Here is a 23154-nt window from a genome sequence, read left to right as displayed (position 1 = left end):
GTACGTCAGACGTCAGGGGTGAAATGTGAGAGGTTACGCACGCTGGGAAGAGTTTGATGTCGGTTCGTTGTATGGGAACTAGACTGTTTCTCATTAAAAATTGATAAAAGCAATATTAATATTTATACATTTTCTTTAACCTGAAGTAACAAATAAAGATAATGGCGTCCACGGCGGCTGGAAAACAAAGGATACCTAAAGTAGCCAAGGTAACGACTTCGTTTTTATTTTTTAAAGTTTTGAAAAGCGAGTAACCCAGCAAGGCCTTAATTTAGAGGGAACATGATGTTTGTTATGGTTTCTATTGATTAAACACCCGACCGGCTTAAACTTTGGAGATAATTTGAGGAGGTATGCTTATAACTAGCAAACGTCTATTTTACTGAGCTGTCAGTTTTTTTTTTTTAATCACTTCTATGTTTGAAAATAGTCGCGCTACGCTTTTTTTGCAGAGCACTACAAATAATAATAATAATAATCAAAATAATAAAAACACCACAGCAGATCCTTCCAGCTGCATCACTTAGTGGATGTACATTGCCATGCGAGATCTGTCCATTAAGATATACGTTTGTTCACCTTGGGCTTGCCAGTAGACTATCTATCCCTCAACTCCCTTATTGGGCATGTACAGATAGTTGTTAGAGGTATATTTATGTGTACCCAACGTAATCTATGGAATAGCCCAATTGTTCTTTTTTACAGATTTACTACAAAATATCTCCACACCCAATTATGTTGAATATAAGGGGAAATAAAAGGATGATTGGTACATAGTGTATATGAAGTAAGTAAGACTGACTTTACTCTTGTTTTGTTTTCACCCCAGGTGAAAAACAAAGCTCCCGCCGAGGTGCAGATCACAGCGGAGCAGCTGCTGAGAGAAGCTAAAGAGAGAGAGCTTGAGCTTCTCCCCCCACCGCCAAAGCAGAAGATCACAGACGAAGAAGAGCTGAACGACTACAAACTAAAGAAAAGAAAAGTAAGTTCCACACCATCACAGAAAGTTCATTGCAGAGGATCACTTTTTGCAGTGCTACCTTTCACTGTGTTTCACAGATCAGTCATCCAGTGTCAAGTAGTGTAGGAGTCCCAAAAATCATCTTTGCAATAATAAAGCAAATAATAACTCAAGTTTGTCAATTAATAATGTGTATTATCATATACTTTTACTACGTTTTGCATGCGATTAAAAACAATATATATATTTGATAGAAAGAAACCCTGAAAATAAAGGTGTGGTTTGTAGTGGTGTATTTGTTGCCATTTGTTGTTAGAATGTCAAAATTTTTTTTTTATATAATGTAATGATATGTAAAAATGTGTTTTGTTTTCTTTTTTGTTAATTGAAAGGGATTTGAGGATAACATCCGAAAAAACAGGACAGTTATCAGCAACTGGATAAAGTATGCACAATGGGAGGAGAGCTTAAAGGAAGTACAGAGGTAAGAACAATTGCACAATACTTACCAATTTCATTTACATTGCGTTTTTCATTTAGGTGAAATACTTTTTTTTGATCATTTTGTAAATGTACAGTGATATTTCACTTCTCAAACAGCAGATATTTAAAATGTATTTCAAAGTGCCTCCAGTGTAATTTCTTTGTTTCTTTTTATGATGTTAACTTCAGAGCACGTTCCATATACGAGCGTGCTCTCGATGTGGATCACAGGAACATCGCGCTGTGGCTGAAGTATGCCGAGATGGAGATGAAGAACCGACAGGTGAACCATGCTCGCAATATCTGGGACCGAGCCATCACCATCCTTCCCCGGGTCAACCAGTTCTGGTGAGGAGCAGTCCACAAACACTAGAGTGCATAGGGCACATATGTTATAGTGCAAGGTGCAGGGAATTTGTTTTTAGTGAGCTTGTCTAAAATCAGTGTAAACAAAATCTAGGTTTGAAGCATGTAAAGCATTGTAAAATAATATATTTTTTATTCTGTCCTTTTTAGTCAACATTTTAAGGCCACCCCATCAGTGTATGACATGTTGTAAAATAGAAAAAAACTAAACTGTGGTATAAAAAATAATAAAGCAATCTGCCTATAAGTGTTTTTCTCTTGTCAGAAACTGGCAGTTATGAAGATTTTATTTAATTAATTGTTGCTATATATTTAATTAATAATTAATTAAATATATAGCAACAAGTAAAGAGTGGAAAAACAAACTGGTTCCTTTATAAATATTCCAAAGTCCCTTGACTGGGCAGAATTGTGAAAGTAACTTTGCACTGTATTTTGTTTCCCTTTGTTAAGGTACAAGTACACATACATGGAGGAGATGCTGGGTAATATTGCTGGCTGTCGACTGGTGTTTGAGCGCTGGATGGAATGGCAGCCGGAGGAGCAGGCGTGGCATTCCTACATCAATTTTGAACTGCGCTACAAAGAGGTGGAAAAAGCACGTGCCACCTACGAGAGATATATCCTTTCACACGAAGAGCAGGGATCCTGCTGTCCTGTAATAAGAGAAACTAAAAACAGAATGGTGGCAGGTTTAAGATACAGGACTTAGGGGTACATTTTAATGATCTAAAACAGGGGCTCTCAAACTTTGTGATAGCGAGCTTCTCTTGGGTAAGATAAAGAAATGTGAGAAACTGCAGAGCTTGTAAGGCAGCACTTCTGCACACAGTGTACTGAGACCAGTTATCATTGCGGTTTCCAAGCTACGTAAACCCGATTTCCAAATACTTTTCATCATATTGTCTGTGCTTCTATTTTACTGAAGTACCAGCTTCTTGGTGATAACCTCCTATGCAGCATGACATTGGTAAATACTACCATGACCCTCCACCTCCATATTGTGCATGTAAAGAGATGGGGAAAGAGGCATGTAGAATTTGTCCCATAGCCTTTCCCAACTCACATTGTTTCTGCATGCTTGTTCCATGGTGTTGGACTAAAAAGTGTTTTATTTCTTGCTTTGAGGTAACAATCTATGCATTTGGAATCTGTGTTTGTCGTGCAGCCCCATTCGGTGCTGTTGTGTTCCTTTACTCTGGCACACTTGTTATAATCCACCCAGAAGTAAAGAACTGGATTAAGTATGCTCGGTTTGAAGAAAAACATGGCTACATTGCCCATAGCAGGAGGGTGTTTGAGAGGGCAGTGGAGTTCTATGGAGAGGACATCATGGATGAACAGCTCTTTGTGGCCTTTGCAAAGTTTGAAGAGAAACAAAAAGAGGTAATGCGCTATAAGCTTTCACATATGCCTTCTAAGGCCAGAGATACGCAAGCAGTTTTTTCTTGGCAACTCAAATTGACAATAGAAATGGATCGTGTCACTAATTCTCTACACATTTTCGATTGGCAATCGAGTAACTAGAATAGACTACTGCTCTATTTTCAGCAATTCATTTGACACGTATTTGACGTGCTCTGTATGTTTGGCCATGTTTTCACTTTCAGTTTTGCTAAATAAGAAATATGGCTTCAGATAAGTGGATGCATGGGGAAAGTTTGCAATTTATTTGTTTTTTTCATGATAGAAAATGTTTATGGGATGTTAGATCTGCAGAATATAATATAAAAAAGACAGCAATAAGATGAGGAATATAAGGAATGAACAGATATTTCCAGGGAAATCACCAGCGGAGGTAAAAGACAAACTGAAGATAATTTCTTTTTCCTGGTAAGATACTGAGTTGGGAGGTTTGTTTTGTTTAGCTCCGCTGTTCCACACAAGTTTTTCAATGTTGACATTTTCTCAATTATTACTATAGTTATTCCAATTACTATAGCAGCTGCTGAAATACGTTTAGTGCAAACAGACGCCATCTAAAATTGCTTGTGTATCTCCGGCCTAAACGTTTCCGTTTATTGTATTTCTGTTCATTTGTACCTGCCACTGTCTGTCTTTATAAAGATGGTGTTTTCTTCTTGTCACTGTTAGTACTGATTTGTAAAGGTTTTGAAGGTTTCTCCTGATGCTCTCAAATATAAGCTGTGCCATTGTAAGAATCAGTGTAGTTTCTCCCTGGTTGTTTTGTGTCATTATTCTACATCATGTATCTGCCTCTGAATGAAAAAATTAAAACCTAAAAAGAAAATGCCTTCATATTTTTCATATGAATCCTGACAGTTTTATTAGAGTCAATGTATTATTTACACCTGCAAGCTTGAAAACCAGCAAGTTGTATTCTCTTCTCATAGTAGTTCACACTTAAACTTTTCTTACCAGATGGTTTTGTATACCAGCTGTAAGAAAGCCTTGATTCTCCTTTTTTATAGTTCGAAAGGGTGAGAGTGATCTACAAATACGCTTTAGACAGGATCCCGAAACAGCAAGCCCAGGAGCTCTTCAAAACCTACACTGTCTTTGAGAAGCGGTTTGGAGATAGAAGAGGAATTGAAGATGTCATCGTCAGCAAGAGGCGCTTCCAGTATGAAGAGGAAGTGAAGGTGAGTGCTTTCTTATTTGCTTCAATGGATATCTGGGCACAGTTTAAGTTGGTGGGGGTTGGTAGTACTAGTTTAATAATGTTACAACTAATCATGTTAGTTAGATTTATATGATAACTTGCATGCAGATTTTTTTTTTTTTAGGGTTAAAATGTTTTGTGTTTTAATTCTTCCTTCAGGCTAACCCTCACAACTATGATGCCTGGTTTGACTACTTGAGGCTGGTGGAAAGTGACGCAGATCCAGACCCTGTTCGGGACGTGTACGAGAGGGCCATTGCAAATGTGCCACCCATCCAAGAAAAGAGGCACTGGAGGAGATATATTTACCTCTGGATTAACTATGCGTTATATGAGGAATTGGAAGCCAGGGTACAGGTTTTTTTCTTTTTTTTTAATTTTTCAAATCTTTCCCAGTTAGACTGCCAAAAGTTTTCTAACAGCAAGACGTCATCAGACACTGATTTTGCTGGGCATGTAAAAAAAAGTAATGCTGTTGTGAAAATAATGTTTGTTAATAAACAGTTTTGCATAGTGATGAGCGATTTAATCTAAAATATGGTTAATTTCTGATTTATTAAATTAAACACTGAAACCTACTTCGATTTTTTTATACTATAAAACTTAATGTCTTTATGGTCACTCATCATAAAAGTTTCTTCCGCATCCCAGCCACTTTGGATTCCAGCGGTTCACGTCAGGCAGCCCCTGTAGCTGCTCTCACTCTGGGATCTGTAGAGCAAGAACCTCGAGACCCGCCCTCCTGTAAAGCTCCCATAATGCATACAAAACAGCATCACGAACAAAAACATACCGGGAGCGTAGCGCATCCCAGCTCCTGAAGCTGCTCTCACTCTGTGATCTGTAGAGCAAGAACCTCGAGACCCGCCCTCCTGTAAAGCTCTCATAATGCATACAAAACAGCGTCACGAACAAAAACATACCGGGAGCGTAGCGCATCCCAGCTCCTGAAGCTGCTCTCACTCTGTGATCTGTAGAGCAAGAACCTCGAGACCCGCCCTCCTGTAAAGCTCTCATAATGCATACAAAACAGCATCACGAACAAAAACATACCGGGAGCTTAGCGCATCCCAGCCCCTGAAGCTGCTCTCACTCTGGGATCTGTAGAGCAAGAACCTCGAGACCCGCCCTCCTGTAAAGCTCCCATAATGCATACAAAACAGCGTCACGAACAAAAACATACCGGGAGCGTAGCGCATCCCAGCCCCTGAAGCTGCTCTCACTCTGGGATCTGTAGAGCAAGAACCTCGAGACCCGCCCTCCTGTAAAGCTCCCATAATGCATACAAAACAGCGTCACGAACAAAAACATACCGGGAGCGTAGCGCATCCCAGCCCCTGAAGCTGCTCTCACTCTGGGATCTGTAGAGCAAGAACCTCGAGACCCGTCCTCCTGTAAAGCTCTCATAATGCATAAAAAACAGCATCACGAACAAAAACATACCGGGAGCGTAGCGCATCAGAACTCTTTGTTATAAATAGGTGTACAAGTGTTTAAATACTGTAAGTTCATTTTCTTACACATTTATCAATAACCTTATTAATGACGTTCCGCAAGAGAAAAGCAGCGGATATTAAATTATAATAATATAGGGTCAGTCCATGGCAGATCAATGACGCTTGAAACCGAAGGTTCATGGATGTTGATATAAATATGCATTTATAAGTGAGCATGCCAAAGTTATTGTATTGTTTTACTGGGACTTTTACTTATTTTAATTTAGTCAGCGAGGCAGGTTTAATAAATATATATATATATATATATATATATATATATATATATATATATATATATATATATTTTTAATAGTAAACACAAATGTTTCAGATGACTTTCTTGTGTTACATTTCATTTAATAATTCTATTAAATGAAATGTAATACAAGAAAGAATGGAAGCCTGTTTTTTCCACCTTAGCAGGCTATTGTTGGTTAAATTATATTGACCTGCAAATTTGTCAGATTGTGTGTGCTTTTCTTTATTTAAAAATGGTTTCTATGAAGTGGTATTGTTTTATATATTGGTTATGCTGCTTTAATAGTGACTTCAATATAATGCATGCGGTGTGTTTTGTAGGTTTGAAAGTTATTGTAGCTTTTAATTAGAAATAAAAAAAAAAATTTAATCAGGAACCTTTTTGTGACTTTTTGCCCCTAAGAATGATGTTCTTAGAATAATTGCTAATCGTAGTCGGGATTATTTTTAAATATCTAATCGATAATCGAATCGACTTGTAAAAATGATAATCGCTCATCACTAGTTTTGCATCATCAGTAATTCTTATTAAGGTGCAGGAACATATAAGGCAGTGTTGTCTTCCAGTAACCAGATATATTTATCATCAGCAAGAGGGTTCATGTTTGCTTTGCAGATATAAATCCTGTTTCCAAGGCAGCCAGCTCCCTGAGCCCACAAAGGATATTTTAGTAGTGAGCTTCAGGTGTACCTATTTACAGCCATCTCATATGAATACATGTATTACTAGGATTGACTGCTTAGTCTTCTATAGAAAAACAACCTCACAAGCCTTAAACAGTTTAAGAATAGAACACTTCAATTAATTGTACTTTTGTTTAATACTGTATACTGCACACAAATATGAAATGGAAATAGGATTTGATCTCGTGGGAACACCTTCCTAATGTGCAATGTTTTAAATGAATAAGAAAGAAAGAAACTCAGCAAATGAGCATGCAGCTTGTGTTACAAGATTATTATATCAATCATACCAATTAATAAACGGTTATAACAAATGTTCTGTGCAGATGTTAATGTTATTATTGTCTGTTGATAGGATCCAGAGAAGACAAGACAGGTGTACCAAGCGTGTCTGGAACTCATTCCACACAAAAAGGTATTTAATAATGGCATAATGGGTGATTGCACTTTCTGTGGGATTACTCTGCAAATGACACAACTGGCTGTGCACCCTATGGGGTTCCTTGCTCCAGCATTGTATATTCTCTGTTACTTTTCTAACATTTTATTATTATTATTATTATTATTATTTGTTTTATTATTATTATTTGTTTTATTATTATTATTTGTTTATTTAGCAGACGCCTTTATCCAAGGCGACTTACAGAGACTAGGGTGTGTGAACTATGCATCAGCTGCAGCGTCACTTACAACTACGTCTCACCCGAAAGACGGAGCACAAGGAGGTTAAGTGACTTGCTTAGGGTCACACAATCAGTCAGTGGCTGAGGTGGGATTTGAACCGGGGACCTCCTGGTCACAAGCCCTTTTCTTTAACCACTGGACCACACAGCCTCATTATTATTATTATTATTATTATTATTATTATTATTATTATTATTATTATTATTATTATTATTATTATTATTATTATTATTATTATTATTATTATTATTATTATTATTATTATTATTATTATTTTTATTTATTTCTTAGCAGACGCCCTTATCCAGGGAGACATACAATTGTTACAAGATATCACATTTTTTTTACATACAATTACCCATTTATACAGTTGGGTTTTTACTGGAGCAATCTAGGTAAAGTACCTTGCTCAAGGGTACAGCAGCAGTGTCACCCACCTGGGATTGAACCCACGACCCTCCGGTCAAGAGTCCAGAGCCCTAACTACTGCTCCACACTGCTGCCCCTAACATTTGTGAATATTATTTTAATCTATGGAAAATAAAACTAATGAACATCAGTTCTACGGAGCAAATTTCTTGCATGCATTAGCATTGATGTGAACTCAAATTTGTAAGTGTTACAGAACTGTGATTTAAGACCCTACATTGTTTACAAGAAATGCATCACTTTAGCATGGCTCAGTCCTGTGTTGTCCATATTGTAGTGATCAAATTATTTTGAAATCCCGATTTGTTTTAGTTTTTTATTCACATTTGATACCCAGATCACCTTCCCTTCTGCCGCAATGCTTGTTTTCTTTCAATCTGAGCACCAGCATTGTTTCAGGAGGGGTTGCAGAAGGGGAACTCTTTCTCCTAGGCAATGCACTCAAATGAAATTGGAGAAATGTTTTTCCAGTTTTGTGTGACCCGTGATATGTACATAAATATCAAAACAATCCATGTTAAAAAATATTTTGGGTGTGTAAGTGAACGCAAGTCCTGGAATATATCCGATTCATCCCCTTTCTAAATGTCTTAATTTTTCTTCTCTTTTTTCCAGTTTACCTTTGCTAAAATGTGGTTATTATATGGGCAGTTTGAAATCAGACAGAAGAACCTCCCTTTCGCCAGGAAGAGTTTGGTAAGTTAATACGTGACCTGCACAAGTCTTCTGATATGCAAATGTACACAATAACACCCTTTTAATTTACTGTCTGGTTGCACCTGGAGAAGAGAGTTGAATGCTAGTGATTCTATATCCTAGTCAATCAAATAAACAGAATCAAATCTTCAGACATGGATACTGAGATCTTATGTCCACAGAGTAGCTGTGATATAGGGAGATGCATTGTTAGCAGTCCCACTCCCTGGGCCTTCCTGTATGACGTGGCCTAAAGGGTATACACTTAAGATCGCTGGTTTAAATGTGGCATATTTTTTAAATAGCAACAGAAAATCCCCAGGACACCTATGCTGATAGTGAATCTTCATCTAGTGTCAGCGGTCTGTAGTGAATGTTTATTGCAAAGTAGGAAACTGACTTTACCATCCTCCTGAACATCTTCCCTGTGGATTTATTAAAACACAACCTACACAAAGTTATTCAAGCAACTTGACATAAAATGACCCCCAGCCAGTCTACCTCGCCCGTGTCCTTGATTAACAATCCTCTGAAAAAGGTTGTAATTGTAGCTCATGTGGGCACCGAACTGCCATTCAATGGAAAATCAATTCAGAAGTCTTCAGATCCCAGAGACAAGTCAATCTTCACCCTCAATGTAAGCCCTACTAGCCCCAAGCATTTGCATTCCTTGTATGTTTTACTTTTGTATTTTTTTATTTTTAAATCAGGGCACAGGTATTGGAAAATGTCCAAAGAACAAACTTTTTAAAGGTTACATTGAACTGGAGCTGCAGTTGAGAGAGTTTGACCGCTGCAGGAAGCTATATGAGAAATACCTGGAATTTGGCCCCGAGAACTGTACCACTTGGATTAAATTTGCTGAACTGGAGACTATCTTGGGAGATATGGATCGAGCACGTGCAATATATGAACTGGCGATAGGTCAACCCAGGCTAGACATGCCAGAGGTAATGCTTGTAACCACTGCTGGTTATTGTAATCCCTGTAAAAACTTTGCTTTTAAAATATAATTTTTACACAAAAGAAAATGTAAATATTTTGTTATGATTTTATTCGCAGGTACTTTGGAAATCATACATTGATTTTGAAATTGAACAAGAAGAATATGAGAAGACAAGAGAGCTTTATAGGAGGTTGCTTCAGCGCACTCAACATGTGAAGGTAAGCTGCACTAGTACAAATTCTCACTAACAGGTTTGAAGTTTGGCTGGATTCAGATATTTGAATATCTCATTTTATATCCTGTTTATAATAATTTACATCAATCGTTTGTAGACTTGTAAGTTTAAAGGCACCCTAGTAACTAATGGCTGTTTTACCACATTATGTACAATGTATTCCTTTGTTGCTTCTTGGAGGTGCAAATTAAATTTTACTAATGAATGTGAATGTGTTTGTAGGTATGGATCAGCTATGCACAGTTTGAGCTGTCTTTGGAAAGCGAGGATCGCCTGGCTAAATGCCAGCAGATCTACGAGGAGGCTAACAAGGCCATGCGGAATTGTGAAGAGAAGGAGGAGAGACTCATGTTACTGGAGTCCTGGAGGGACTTGGAGGCTGAGTTCGGCACAGACATTACACGGGACAGAGTGCGCAAACTCCTTCCAGAGAAAGTCAAGAAAAGGAGAAAGCTCCAGGCCGAAGATGGGGTAAGGGCAATTCACTTTGTATTTGAAAGTACCGTATAACAGGAAATTTCGGCTGGGTATTAAATTTGACAGATTTGCTACCTTGGTAGATTTTGATGGTTTTTGAAAGAAATGTCAGAGTTTTGTATTTCTACTTTTAATTTCAAAAACATTCAGATACATGTTTACTTAATGAAATCTGTCTTCTAAAACAGTATCTCATTTACAGTAACTTGTTATAGCATCTACAATGTCACTGCAGCAACTTGGATATGAACAAAGAAGGCCTTCTAAAAATGAGTTACAGCATTATCGTTATATAGTCCTTAATTTTAAGATACTAGTACTTGGAAAGGATTAGTAGCTGCAGTACACTTTAACGATAGGCATTTGCTAACTCTCAGTTTTAAAACGTAGCTCTGGTTCACTAACATAACACAGTGGAATGATCACAATATCATTTAGTAATTGTAGGACAGTATTGCCACGTGTGAAAACTTTAACAATAAAGCTGAAACAAAAATGCTTTAAATTTAAAACTAGTTAATAGACTAGCAAGCACTGGCAAAATCTACTCATTTTTATACAGTGCAGAACTAATTTATTTTAACATATTGTTTAGGGATGTTGCAGTACCTACACGGTGGGTGTCTTAATAGTATCTACAATGAATCGACAATAACAATCCAAAGCAAATTTGCTGTTGTAGACTTTCTAACATGTCTGGAATAAACTATTTTGGCTGTTACAGTACTTTAATTAACACAAAATAACACAAAACTGCTTAACATGAAAAACATGGCAGTCATACCGGTACCAAAGTAGTAGGTGCAGTTTTCACTGCCTTGGAGTTCCTGATCGCATCATAAATTTCAGATTTTCTAAATCCATTGATGTAAATGTCCGGTCTGCTTTTAATTTTTTACACTTTGCTTTTAATTAATCACACTGCCATTCTCATATTCTCATATTCACTTTGATATCCGACACGTTCTTTCCCTTGCCCAGCGCTTCTTTAACCTGTGCTGCATACCAGTCTGTCGGAGGCCGGGATCACACACTGTATGCCACACACTGATTGGTGGAAGAATTATTGGTGATCCAATCAAAAACCGCCAATAAAGCCAAAATTAATTCCCTGCCACATGGATCATGGAAATATCTGCTCACATTATCCAGTTTAATGACATTATTTGTAATTTTAATGTTTTAATAATATACATGTAAAATATCACTTGTATAAATAAATTATTTAAGTTGACACTTTTTATTTTTTTCTCTGTAAAGTCTGATGCTGGCTGGGAGGAGTACTACGATTACATCTTTCCAGAGGATTCCGCCAACCAACCCAACCTTAAACTGCTTGCTATGGCCAAAATGTGGAAGAAACAAAAACAGCAGGAGGAAGAACTCGAGCAACCAGAGGAGCCAGGCGAGTCAGAAGATTCTGAAGATTCAGAGTCAGAAAAGGTGGAAGTACCAGAACATCAGGAAGAGCAGAAGGGTGCAGAAGCCGCAACTGAGCAGGACACTTATGGTGATGAAAAGAAAAATGAATCTTAACACAATGTTTGTAGTGATTTTGCAGGACTTTTTATACTATCGTATAATCATGACTCTGACTTGTACATTAACTTGCATTGAAAGGAGTTTTCTGCCCCCCCCATTTTTTTTTTTTTTACAAGAATAAAAGCAATTGTTTTGCCTTATTTAATGACTTTGCATTTCAGTATCTCTTATCTGAAAGACATTTTCTGCTGCTTGCACTTCTCTGAAGGCTTGAATGCTGTTGCCATATTGCTCTATTGTGTTTCCTGCCTATCGGTGACATTTACATCATTCTGAATCAAGTACATCAACATTAATTCAAATTCCATCCATTGTAATCTTATTTAAGAAAAAAAAAAATGTAATTTACACTTCTGTTTTTGCAAAATGCTCATCTGTTGGATTTAATTGACTAGTTACTAAAAAGAAACAGTTATACAATTAGACAAATGTTTGGACTATAATTAGGAGCATTAATCTAAATTTCTGGTAACTGTTCTTTTGAACTTTAGGTACTGAATATCTTTGCATTGAGTGTTATAGAAATTCAGTTGCCCCTTATGTTTCTCATTTGTTTCAGTGCTAAAAGGGTAACTTGATACCATCTTTTCAAATAGTTTATTTGAAAATGTACTGTAAAACACATCTTTAACTTTCACATGAAGTATATGTATAATGTCAACAGGTATATAATGAAGAAAAATGTAAGAAATGCCTAGTACAATGCAGCACTCCTCTCACTCACTGCCATGTCCCATACCTTACACAAGGTAAAAATTAGGTAACTGCGATTTTGGTACTAAAATTAGGGATCAGATTGTTTGCTGCAATTGGTACCAAGTGCTGGAGCTGATCTGTAGATAGTACCGTACTAACTGGTACTCAATTTAGTACAGAGCTGAGTACTAAACTTGCAGGTTTGTTGCAACTGACTGTCTTAAATGGAACATCAGAGGGAATCGGATGTGGAAACCTACTGTTAAGAAATAGTTTTTGGTTGTTAGTTTTAGGAGTAAAAAGATAACTGATCCATATTTTTTTTTAAAGGTAAATTGTATCTGGGTGTAGTTATGTAATAAAATCCATACCACCCGTTATTTTTCTCTCACACACACACATTACATATATAAACATATACATACATTACATATACATATACATATATATATATATATATACACACACACACACACACACAATATAGTTGTTTTGTAATGACTGGTGTGCTAATGCGTGGTTAATTAGTGGAAACAGGAAGGGACTGGGTAGTTAAGTAGATTGGCAATGAGAAATGTGTGTATTTATTTTCATTTCTGAAAATGTCAGTGTTGGCAGTGAATTTCTTGTGGACACATACTTATTACATGTAGCCCATGTGCTTAAGTTGAATTGCTTTCTTTGATACCTCTTAGAAAATGTATTCTTTATTTATTTATTTTTTTAGATTGGTGTTCACCCAATTGAATCGAGCAAACTATTCCATTTTAATAGTGCTGGTATTACTGCCTATTTCTATTTTGTTGCCAAATAAAACATGCCAGTGTCCTGTAGCGTATCACAATACTGACTTTTTTTATTTTATTGAAACCTGACTTCCATGTAACAATTAAATGTATATTTGAAATCTTTGTACAAAAGCACAATAAATAGCCCCCAACAGTAAAACTGGTTCTTAAAGAGAGTATCTGAAACCCAAGTATGGATGTAGTCTTGGAGCTCAAGCAGTTCACAGAGTGCTGGTCTATATTGTTCTAACCTTTTAGATGTGCCTAATATAAAGCTACTGCAACATGGCACTGAGCATGCTGAGTGTAAGGACAGCAGCCAGTACAGATCCAGGTGGCACAAACCCACCCAGTGAAAACCAGAGTTGAACATTCTACAAAAGTGCAGTACACAGAGCTAGCCTTCTCTGAACTTCATAAAAAAGTGTACAACATTCTTTGGTAGACTGACTGAACTTGATTGGCTGTGTTTTAATCACTACTTATTGATCTGCGCTGGGGACATGCGAATGTGGACTGGACTGCCTGGTAACTACAGCCTATAGTTATTCAATGTCTTCTGGTCTCACAGGGTGCGGCAGTGGTATAATCGACTTCTTCTCTGTGTCCCTGGATAGGGCTTTTCTCATATCTGTTTGGAAGGAAAGAAATTATTGAAATGTGTTAAAATAAACACAACACATGGGAGGTGGTATAGCACAGCATAGGGATGTCACACCTTGATAAGCACACAATTAAAAACTTCATGAACGGACGTGTTTGCAGCTACACTTAAAATGTTTGCATTATGAATACCAGTACTCTAACTTGATATTTGCTTACACTCAACGGTCATTTCAGCTGTAAGGATGCAAGCTTCGTACTTGCCACTACAGTACGTCACGGTGAGGCAAATAGGCATGCTTATATATTTTTTTTACAGGAGATATATGCCAATATATATTTAAAAGGCAGCAATTTTTTTATTTTAAATATATTAGAAAAAGATGTACAGGACAATACACAAAGAATTGAAGCACAATGTTAGTATACTTTCTGTTACCACTGGCAGCTGTAACTCTCTTGTCTTACCATAGGCATCTTCATCAGGCTCCCCGTTGCTGGCCGAATAGTACTCTATCACTGTCCTGTACACGCTGTATCCCAGCTGCTTATACATGTTCACTGCCACCTGATTGGAAACTCGCACAAAAAGATCCACAAAAAAACCTCCTTTCCTTAAGAAAAAAAAAAGAAAAAAAAGATGTGAAACTTGTAACTCCACACTATTGCCATGAGCATCATCATGGGGCATTTCACATGAAATCATGTTCCAGCTGTGTTGCCGTGGAAGATATTATAAAACAGTTTTCAGAGAGACTTTCAGATATACACTTGACTATATTCTACAAATGGATTTTTTTTTATATATATACAACAAACCTAAGCAAAATGCCAAATAGTGATCGGTTCTGTAGGTTTTCTTTCTCACGACTGGCAGTAGATCCCAGACTTGTTGCAATGCAGCTAGTGTAAAACTCGTTACAAAACACTAGTTTATTGTGCATGAACAGTAGTATAGATTAATTGAATACATGTGTGTGTATATATATATATATATATATATATATAGTAAATATGGACTGGGAGCTATAATGCCCGAAGCCTCAGGTAACAATAGTCTTCCCGAGGGGCATTTAATTTTCCCACTATGAGCAGAGTCTGCAGTAAATATTTAATATACGAGTCAGTCAAAATAATGAGAGGCAAGGTTGGATAGTAAATATGACTACATATACTGTAAAGCCATATTAATATTTGCAAGCTTTTATTATGAGTTTTTCACGTATAAAAAAAGTAAACATTTTTGGCATGAATACCTTAGTTCTGAATATATTAGTTCTCTATGAAATAATATACTACTACCAGTGCAACAGGTCGGCAACATTTCTGGAGCAAAATAGGTTTTATGGTTGTGATTTGCCAAATATTTTGGTCGCAAATATTTATGGCTTTACAATATTTTGTTTAAATATAGCTGATACAGCATAACTAACTAAATAAATAATAGAATTTTTTTTTTTTCGTTTGTAATTAATTTTCTGTTAAGTCACAGAATCGCTGTTTTTTCATTCGGACATTTTCTCTTGTTGATAGGAGTGGAGGTGAAGGACATTGCTTTGAAAAGGGGCGGGACTGACTGGTGTAAGGATGTTAGGGCAATAGTTCATTCTATTTTTGCTCTTATGATGATGTTTTAACCAATCAGAGCCAGAATTTCCAAGCACTAACTAATTATATATATATAATTTTTTTTTTTTTTTAATGAAAAAGTATTTAAAACCATTCAATAGTACTGTACGTGGAGACTGACACAGTGAAAGCCATACATGTTGTATGTTTTATTTGGCCATGTTTTTGGTGAAACACATAGAATCAACTTATTGTCACCATTTGTTCCTCAATTCCCTCAAGTGATTGTTAAAAGCAGTGGACTGCATATGTTACATTATAACACCAACAGACTTGCAAGAGAAAGAGCGGTTTTACCTTTCTGAAATCTCTTCCAGCAGTTCCATGAGTTTAGCTGCCAGACCAAGCCGTCTGAACTCGGGAGCTACAGAGAGAGCCGTGACATGCCCGTGCCATTCTTCACGGGCCACTGATCCTTCAGCTTTACCCATTACTGTACAGGGAGAGAAAACACAGCACTGTAGCAATACAGGGCCAGTGATCCTTCAGCTTTACCCATTACTGTACAGGGAGAGAAAACACAGCACTGTAGCAATACAGGGCCAGTGATCCTTCAGCTTTACCCATTACTGTACAGGGAGAGAAAACACAGCACTGTAGCAATACAGGGCCAGTGATCCTTCAGCTTTACCCATTACTGTACAGGGAGAGAAAACACAGCACTGTAGCAATACAGGGCCAGTGATCCTTCAGCTTTACCCATTACTGTACAGGGAGAAGAAACACAGCACTGCAGCAACACAGGGCCACTGATCCTTCAGCTTTACCCATTACTGTACAGGGAGAAGAAACACAGCACTGCAGCAACACAGGGCCACTGATCCTTCAGCTTTACCCATTACTGTACAGGGATGGAAAACACAGCACTGTAGCAATACACCAGTAGAGCGAGTCTGGACAGCAGAGCCACACTGATAACACACCTTCCACACTTAAAAGTGATACCACCATTTCATGTCTAATATGACAAAATGTACTTACTGTACCCCATTAGTTCTCCTCCTGGTGCCTCTGCTACAATAAAGTACTCAGGCCAGTGAGCAAGATACTGCAAGTAAAAAGGGATCCCATACTGCAGTGTTAGTTAAAGAAACAGTCAAAGAGACAGAAGTCTGGATACACATTTGGTAGATGTGTCATTAAAGGTCTACAAACAGGAGCAGACCACTAATGTAGCGTGTACAAATAAATGGTGGACAAAAAACAACAAAATCTACATTGTTTGAATCTAGGGTTGACCAAGACGACTGGCCAAGACCTGCTTAGAAGAGTGTTTTTTTTTTTGTCTTGTTTGGCAAGTATATTTTTGCAGCAGTTAAAAATAAAATAAAACACATATGTTAAGCACTACTGGAAACTACAGTTTAAATGTAAAGGATACCGTTTCTGTGAGGGGATCCAGATTGCTGCAGGAAGAAAGAAAAAGGTAAAGAACATGCATAGGAAATATTGAAGCAGGTGATTTTTTATTACTACAACACTGTATCTGTGCTTCAGCTTTTCTTTTTAATTAAAAAAAGAATAAAAAAAAATAGACAGTAATATTGGGAGTATTTGAATGAGTCTTGCTGACTTGCTTGATAAAACTGACTATTGTTAATAGTTTCTGCATACTGCACATTGAAAAAAAACTACATTTTGTTGTAAACAGGGTGGAAAATACACTATACCAATTTAAAATAGTGCAGTGGAAAAAATAATAAAAATAATTCCTAAGCAATTTGAAGGATGTCATAAATCGTAACGTGCTGTAGTGTCCATTATGACCCGTTGTCAGACCTTTTTTATTTGCTTCATTTTTATTAATAACATGGCTGCTTTACATTTATTTTCTGCAGACTGTTTGTTTGTTACAAGCAGCCATCCATACTAAAATAAATACTCTTTAAATAGTATAGCACAGAAACGAGGGGCTCTGCAAGTATTTGGAATAAACAGTGAATTGTTTTTGCATAAACATTAACAAACGCCATGAAAATGTCTCCCGGTAGTGGTCTTTTTCTGCAGCACAGCGTTACACAAAATAGTGGCATACAACAATAATCTTTTTTGTTTGTTTGTTTTGTTACTGGCCACTGCGATTGCTGACGTGTTTCGTGTAAACATAGGTCAGTAAACATAAATAAACCTGAAAAAACGGAACACGGATACTACGGCAATACATTGATACGTTTAAACAACTGGTGTTTGAAAAAGCATTTGAAACCCATCTGAATAAAACAAACAAAAAAATTATATAACAAACGTACTCACATGTTGTTAAATATAAAGAGATCATCGCATGTAAAAGCTCTCAGCGTTGTCATTTTTACTGCCTCTGTGTCGCGGAAGTAAAACGATGACCTTCCAACTTTAACAACAAAAAAGGGTCGGAACTTCCGTTGTGCAGCCTGGCTGTATTGTTATTGTATTACTGTCTCCAAATGTGTCTCTCTCTCTTTTTTTTACCATTTTCCCGAATGCATTCATTAATCTAATGGACAAAACACAAACCTGTGGAGTCTCAAGTAGGTAAGCGTTTCAAATGTGTAAATTATTCTCAGTCTATTGTTGTCACAAATTCTGTTGTTTCAACGTCTAAACGTTTAACCTAACCTAAACTTAAAGCATGGTACACTAATTTTTTCTTTCTTTTTTTAAAAAATTCCGTATAGGAATACAAACCCTGTATTTTACGATCGCGGCCCAGTATCGTTGGCGTCTTCTCATCAAGTTTGAAGAAGCAGACTGGATTGCTTTTAACCTATCAGGTTCAACATGTCAGATGACCGCCGCCGTTCAGAGGTGTGGAAATTTTTCAAGGTGATTGAAAGTAACCAAGAAAAGAAAAAGGTGGAGTGCAGTATGTGTTACACAGAACTGACGTACTCTGGCGGGAGCACAGGGACCATGACCAATCACCTGCGATTTAAGCACAGCCAGGTCTTTACTGCATCCCAAGCGCGAGATAGATCCACCAGATCCTGTAAGTCCAATTATACAAGGAGAACCAATCAGCCAATCATTGTAAGTCATTCAAGTCTCATGGCAAAAGATGAGTGGGAAAAATGTACTGCAAAGCTGGCAGCTATGTGTGCTTTTGACCTGCGCCCAGTTAGCATTGTGGAGGGGACAGGCTTTAAGGAATTTATCAAAGAACTAAATCCCTTGTATGAAATCCCAGACAGAGCCACTGTGGCTCACTTTGTCAGATTGCAATATGAAGAAGAGAAACGGACACTGCGAGAAAAGCTGGCAAATCAAGTGGGAATGGCTTTCACCTTGGACTTGTGGGTAAGTGTTGCCACTGAGGCATACATTACTGTGACCGCACACTTTCTAGATGAAAATTGGGAACTGAACAATTGCATTTTGGCAACAAGGGAAGTAGAAGAACAGCACACAGGTCTTAACATTTCAACAGAAATCAGAAAACTGTTGACTGAATTTGATATACCAGAAAAGAAAATATATGGGCTTGTAACAGAAAATTCAGCAAACATGGTCAACTGTGGGAATGGACTGGGATGGCCCCAGGTCAAGTGCTTTGGCCACACGCTGCAGCTGTCAATCCGAGGTGCATTTGATGAAGTCAGAGCTCTGTCTGATACCATCGCTGCTGCCAAGATGCTGGTCGCGTATTTTCATGGATCTGCATCTGCAACCCTTGAGCTCCAATCACAGCAAAAACAGCTGGAGTTGTCAGAGAATATCTTAATTACAGATTGCACTTCCCGTTGGAACACTACCTTTGATATGTTTGAGTGCCTGGTGCGGGAGCGTCTGAATATACAGGCAGTCCTAAATTGCCCAGAAGTCACTAAACCATCAGATGCCATGAAGCTGACACTTTCAGACAGTCAGTGGGATATTATTGAGTCCATGGTTCCTGTGCTCCGCCCGCTGCACGTGGCTACTCGAATCATGTGCTCTCAGGAATACCCAACCCTGAGTGGAGTTTATCCCATTCTTTGCAGCTTAAAGAACCAGCACCTCCGGGTGAAGGAGACTGATATAGAAGCCGTCGCAGACTTCAAGAGAATAGTGGTGTCTGTTTTAGAAATGTGCTACAACACTACTGATGAGGTCTTTTGCCAGGACCCAGCATTGATCTGCACTTTCCTAGACCCACGATACAAGTCCCTGTTATTCCTGAAGCCCAGCCAGCGTGAAGCCGTCCGAGCACAGGTGGTGTCTTACATGCAGTCAGATGGTCCCCCTGGTCAAAGCAGCAGGCTGCGATCATCTGCAAAACGGCTGAAACGTGAACACGCCCAGTCAGACATGGCGTTCCTTCTGGGAGAATACTACCAGGATGGGGATGACAGCGACTCCTCTCCTACACCAGAAGAAGAACTCGGACAGTATGTTTTAAGCAAGGCTGTGCCGACTGCTGTTAATCCTGTAGTCTGGTGGAAGGAAAATGCCCCAAATTTTCCAGCAGTTGCAAAGTTGGCCAGAAAATTCCTGTGCATTCCAGCAACATCCATACCTTCCGAAAGGGTTTTCTCTACTGCTGGGGACACTCTCACTAAACTCCGAGCATCGCTTGATCCAGATACAGTGGGTGAGCTCATCTTTGTGAACAAAGTACTGAGGATGAAAGAACCCCAGCAGGACACAGATGAACCACAAAGTGCAGAAAGAGAGGACACAGTTATACTGCAGCATCAGGTCCTCATCAAACAGGAGGACTGCAGTTCATGAAGTTGTGGGATATGCACAGTCCTCTGAGAGAAGTGTACAGTGCATTGTTGCAGCTCTACAGGTGTTGCAGCCCCTCGACTTGTTTTCTTGTGAAACTGGTGATTGTTATATAAAGCATATCCCTTATTCATTTTAATACCATGCCCCTGAGTAGCATGCAATACATGTTTAAGTTTATTAAGTGCATTAACACTGGGGTGGAATCAACTTGCTTGGTCCAAAACCCAGACTAAATGTTCTGAATCTAATAAAGTTTTGTTGGATCGAGTTCAAGAGGATAGTAAAAACAAGAAAGTCTTCAAGTACTAAGCACTGGAAAGTGTTCTAAACTTGTACATACCATGATGTGATGTGATGGAGTCAAGCAGGTCCTGCCAAATTCTGATAATTAAAAACAATGGAGAAAATGGAGACAGAAGTATAATCATTGAAAGTTACAGTAACAGTAAATTCTGACAGTATCTGAAACAACATGGTGTCAATACTTATGGCTACCAATGTGTATGTGTGTGTGTGTGTGTGTATATATATATATATATATATATATATATATATATATATATATATATATATAATATCGTTTTTTTCACAACTTAAATCTTGGTATTTTGGAAACTAAACCATTTTAAGTGTGGGGAGAATCAAAGTTATTTTATTTGTATATTGCGTACCACAGTACTGTTTACTACACATGTGCTGTGTTTAGTCACAGTTTTTATTTGCAATACTTTAAACTACCATCAATTAAATGTATGAAGCAGAGTATGGGAATGCTTCATAAAAATAAAATTCTGCAAATGTAAAAGGATATCACAGAAAACAAAAAGTAATTGGGTTCTATAGGATTTTAGATACCCCAGTGGGGTAAAGTTACCCTGAAACAAATTACATGTTTATAATAAAGGATTTGAAATAAATAACATGCCTTTACATACACTGTTAATGATGGTAAAGTAAGACTATTGATTTTGTAAATGTGGCCACAAATATAACACTGTCCCAATCAAAAGTTACAGCTTCTGTGAATAAAGGCCCCACATGTAAATACAAAGCGAATCACTATGAAGTAGATAGAATGCAATTTATTTTCTTAATACTGTGAAGGTGTGTTTTGTGTTTAATTTGTTTTGATGGTAGGCAATGTATATGGTTTTTTTAATGATCATTTATAGGAAGTCTGTTTTATGTCATGAACTAAGCAATCCTATTTTCCATTGAGGGCAGACTTTTTGGACTGAGAATATCCACCTTATAAATAATATTAGTAATATTGATTTATTTTGCTCAATAAACCCCAGAGACCAACCAGCAGGTTAGAGCCTGTGTACTGTTGCAAAACATGCCAATGTACAACCCCTGGTACTCCCCTGAAGTATTGGTCACTTTCATGGGGTTTTATTGAAGTTTTAAAATTCACTTAAACAACTTTTTTTAGCCATCATTTAGGCCAGTGGTTCCCAACCCTGGTCCAGGGGACCCCCTGTGTCTGCTGGTTTTCATTCCAACTGAGCTCTCAATTACTTATAACTAGACCTCTGATTGAACCGAAATGTTAAGAGCTGAACACAATTAAAAAGGTCTAATTAAGCAAATTATCAGTTCAATTAAGGGTCTAGTTAAGCAATTCGGAGCTCAGTTGAGCCAACTATGATCCTATTAATTGAACCAATTATGATCTTGATTGGTACACACTAACATTTTTTCCAGTCTTTAGCCATTGCGGATTTAAAGATACCCAGAAAACCTGCAGGACCAGGGCTAGCCACCTCTAGAGGATTGTAAAACCAGGTACGAGTTAATCCAGGGATTCTTTAGATTCATTTGTTACTCCTATGAATAAAAAAGCGGTTATTTTGTTAAATTAATAAAACATAATAATGAATATGTAAATCACAGTAACCTTAATGTAAATGCCGTCCATTGTAACTGCTGGAAAAAACAAAAACAAACAAACAAAAAAAACATGGTACATTTTACACTGCAAAAAGCCTGCCTGATGGATTGAATTGATTAGTAATAAAATTAAACAATTGTTTGGATGATAATTAGGGTTGTTTCTCAGATTTGTGCTAATTCTAAGGTATTCCATTATATACCATTTCCTTACATTATGCCCCCAGCAATGCTTTGTTTTTATAATTTCTATAATAAGAAATGTTCAGCTTCATTGGAAATTTGAAACTTCAGCACTTGTAAATGTAATATTTGTATTTCAATTCCCAACTGGTAGTGGCTGGGAAAACACCAACTGCTCATTGGTAAAAGAATACTGTACAATTTTTTTTCAGCAGTTATTGATGAAAACAAACTTGTTGGGTTATGTGAAGGCGTCAGTCTCTAGGGAGCCCACACCCTAAGTATTCTGTAACTAACTTCACTGGGGATAACAATGTGATAGATTTATAATCTGATTATACAATAGAGGGTGAAGTGTTATTTGTCACGTATAGTAACTTTTGTGGGAACCAGTTCTGAACAGCCAGAGGGGAGAGGCCTCCTCTTGTTAAATCTGTTCTAAAAAAGGAACAAAGGGTCACATGACTTCTGAACACCTCCTCCAGGCACTCTACCTTGTTACACTTGATTTGGTTTTTGATGCATATCTCTGCCATTATTGCAACTACAATCTATACCCCTGAGGTTTCACATAGAAGGTTTTTTTTAAATATACACAACACTTTTTCCCTGGCTCATATGAGCAATAAGAATCCTAGATCCAGGTCTTTAAAGGTGTAGGATCCCAATTATTTAAGTGTGCTTCCTGAAAAATGTTTTTAGTATAACAAAACACAATCTGAAATAAAAGGTGATTGTTTTTGATAATTTCTGTTATTTTAACCTACTTCTACTGAAGGCATTACTGTTTAGTTTA

General features: G+C 37.5%; 3 protein-coding genes across 4 annotated transcripts; 2 read left to right on the top strand and 1 right to left on the bottom strand.

Moving 5' to 3' along the window:
* Positions 1-24: 24 nt before the first annotated feature.
* On the top strand, positions 25-12020 carry LOC117410532 (crooked neck-like protein 1). Its single transcript, XM_034017146.3, has 14 exons — positions 25-209; positions 830-982; positions 1354-1445; positions 1634-1792; positions 2264-2430; positions 3018-3196; positions 4243-4413; positions 4593-4784; positions 7227-7286; positions 8600-8680; positions 9391-9630; positions 9743-9844; positions 10084-10332; positions 11599-12020. The coding sequence occupies exons 1-14, from the start codon at positions 162-164 to the stop codon at positions 11872-11874; spliced, it is 2169 nt and encodes a 722-aa protein (XP_033873037.1). The 5' UTR covers positions 25-161; the 3' UTR covers positions 11875-12020.
* Positions 12021-13407: 1387 nt separating this feature from the next.
* Positions 13408-17971, bottom strand: LOC117410534 (N-alpha-acetyltransferase 20). Its single transcript, XM_034017150.2, has 6 exons — positions 17850-17971; positions 16978-17002; positions 16578-16668; positions 15894-16029; positions 14436-14581; positions 13408-13995 (listed from the first exon to the last, which is right to left on the bottom strand). The coding sequence occupies exons 1-6, from the start codon at positions 17900-17902 to the stop codon at positions 13910-13912; spliced, it is 537 nt and encodes a 178-aa protein (XP_033873041.1). The 5' UTR covers positions 17903-17971; the 3' UTR covers positions 13408-13909.
* Positions 17972-20635, top strand: LOC117410533 (E3 SUMO-protein ligase ZBED1-like). Of its 2 annotated transcripts, none has more exons than XM_034017147.3 (2): positions 17972-18107; positions 18251-20635. In XM_034017147.3, exon 2 carries the CDS (start codon positions 18354-18356, stop codon positions 20280-20282), a length of 1929 nt encoding a protein of 642 aa, XP_033873038.2. In that variant the 5' UTR covers positions 17972-18107; positions 18251-18353; the 3' UTR covers positions 20283-20635. The 2 variants fall into 2 exon arrangements, with proteins under 2 accessions (XP_033873038.2, XP_033873040.2); XM_034017149.3 differs by having other exon boundaries at positions 17980-18103.
* Positions 20636-23154: the final 2519 nt, after the last annotated feature.

This window comes from Acipenser ruthenus, chromosome 6 (assembly GCF_902713425.1).
Source record: "Acipenser ruthenus chromosome 6, fAciRut3.2 maternal haplotype, whole genome shotgun sequence".
NCBI classification, from domain to species: domain Eukaryota; kingdom Metazoa; phylum Chordata; class Actinopteri; order Acipenseriformes; family Acipenseridae; genus Acipenser; species Acipenser ruthenus.
The sequence above is the reverse complement of the archived record's forward strand: the minus strand, read 5'-3'. Positions and strand labels throughout refer to the sequence as shown.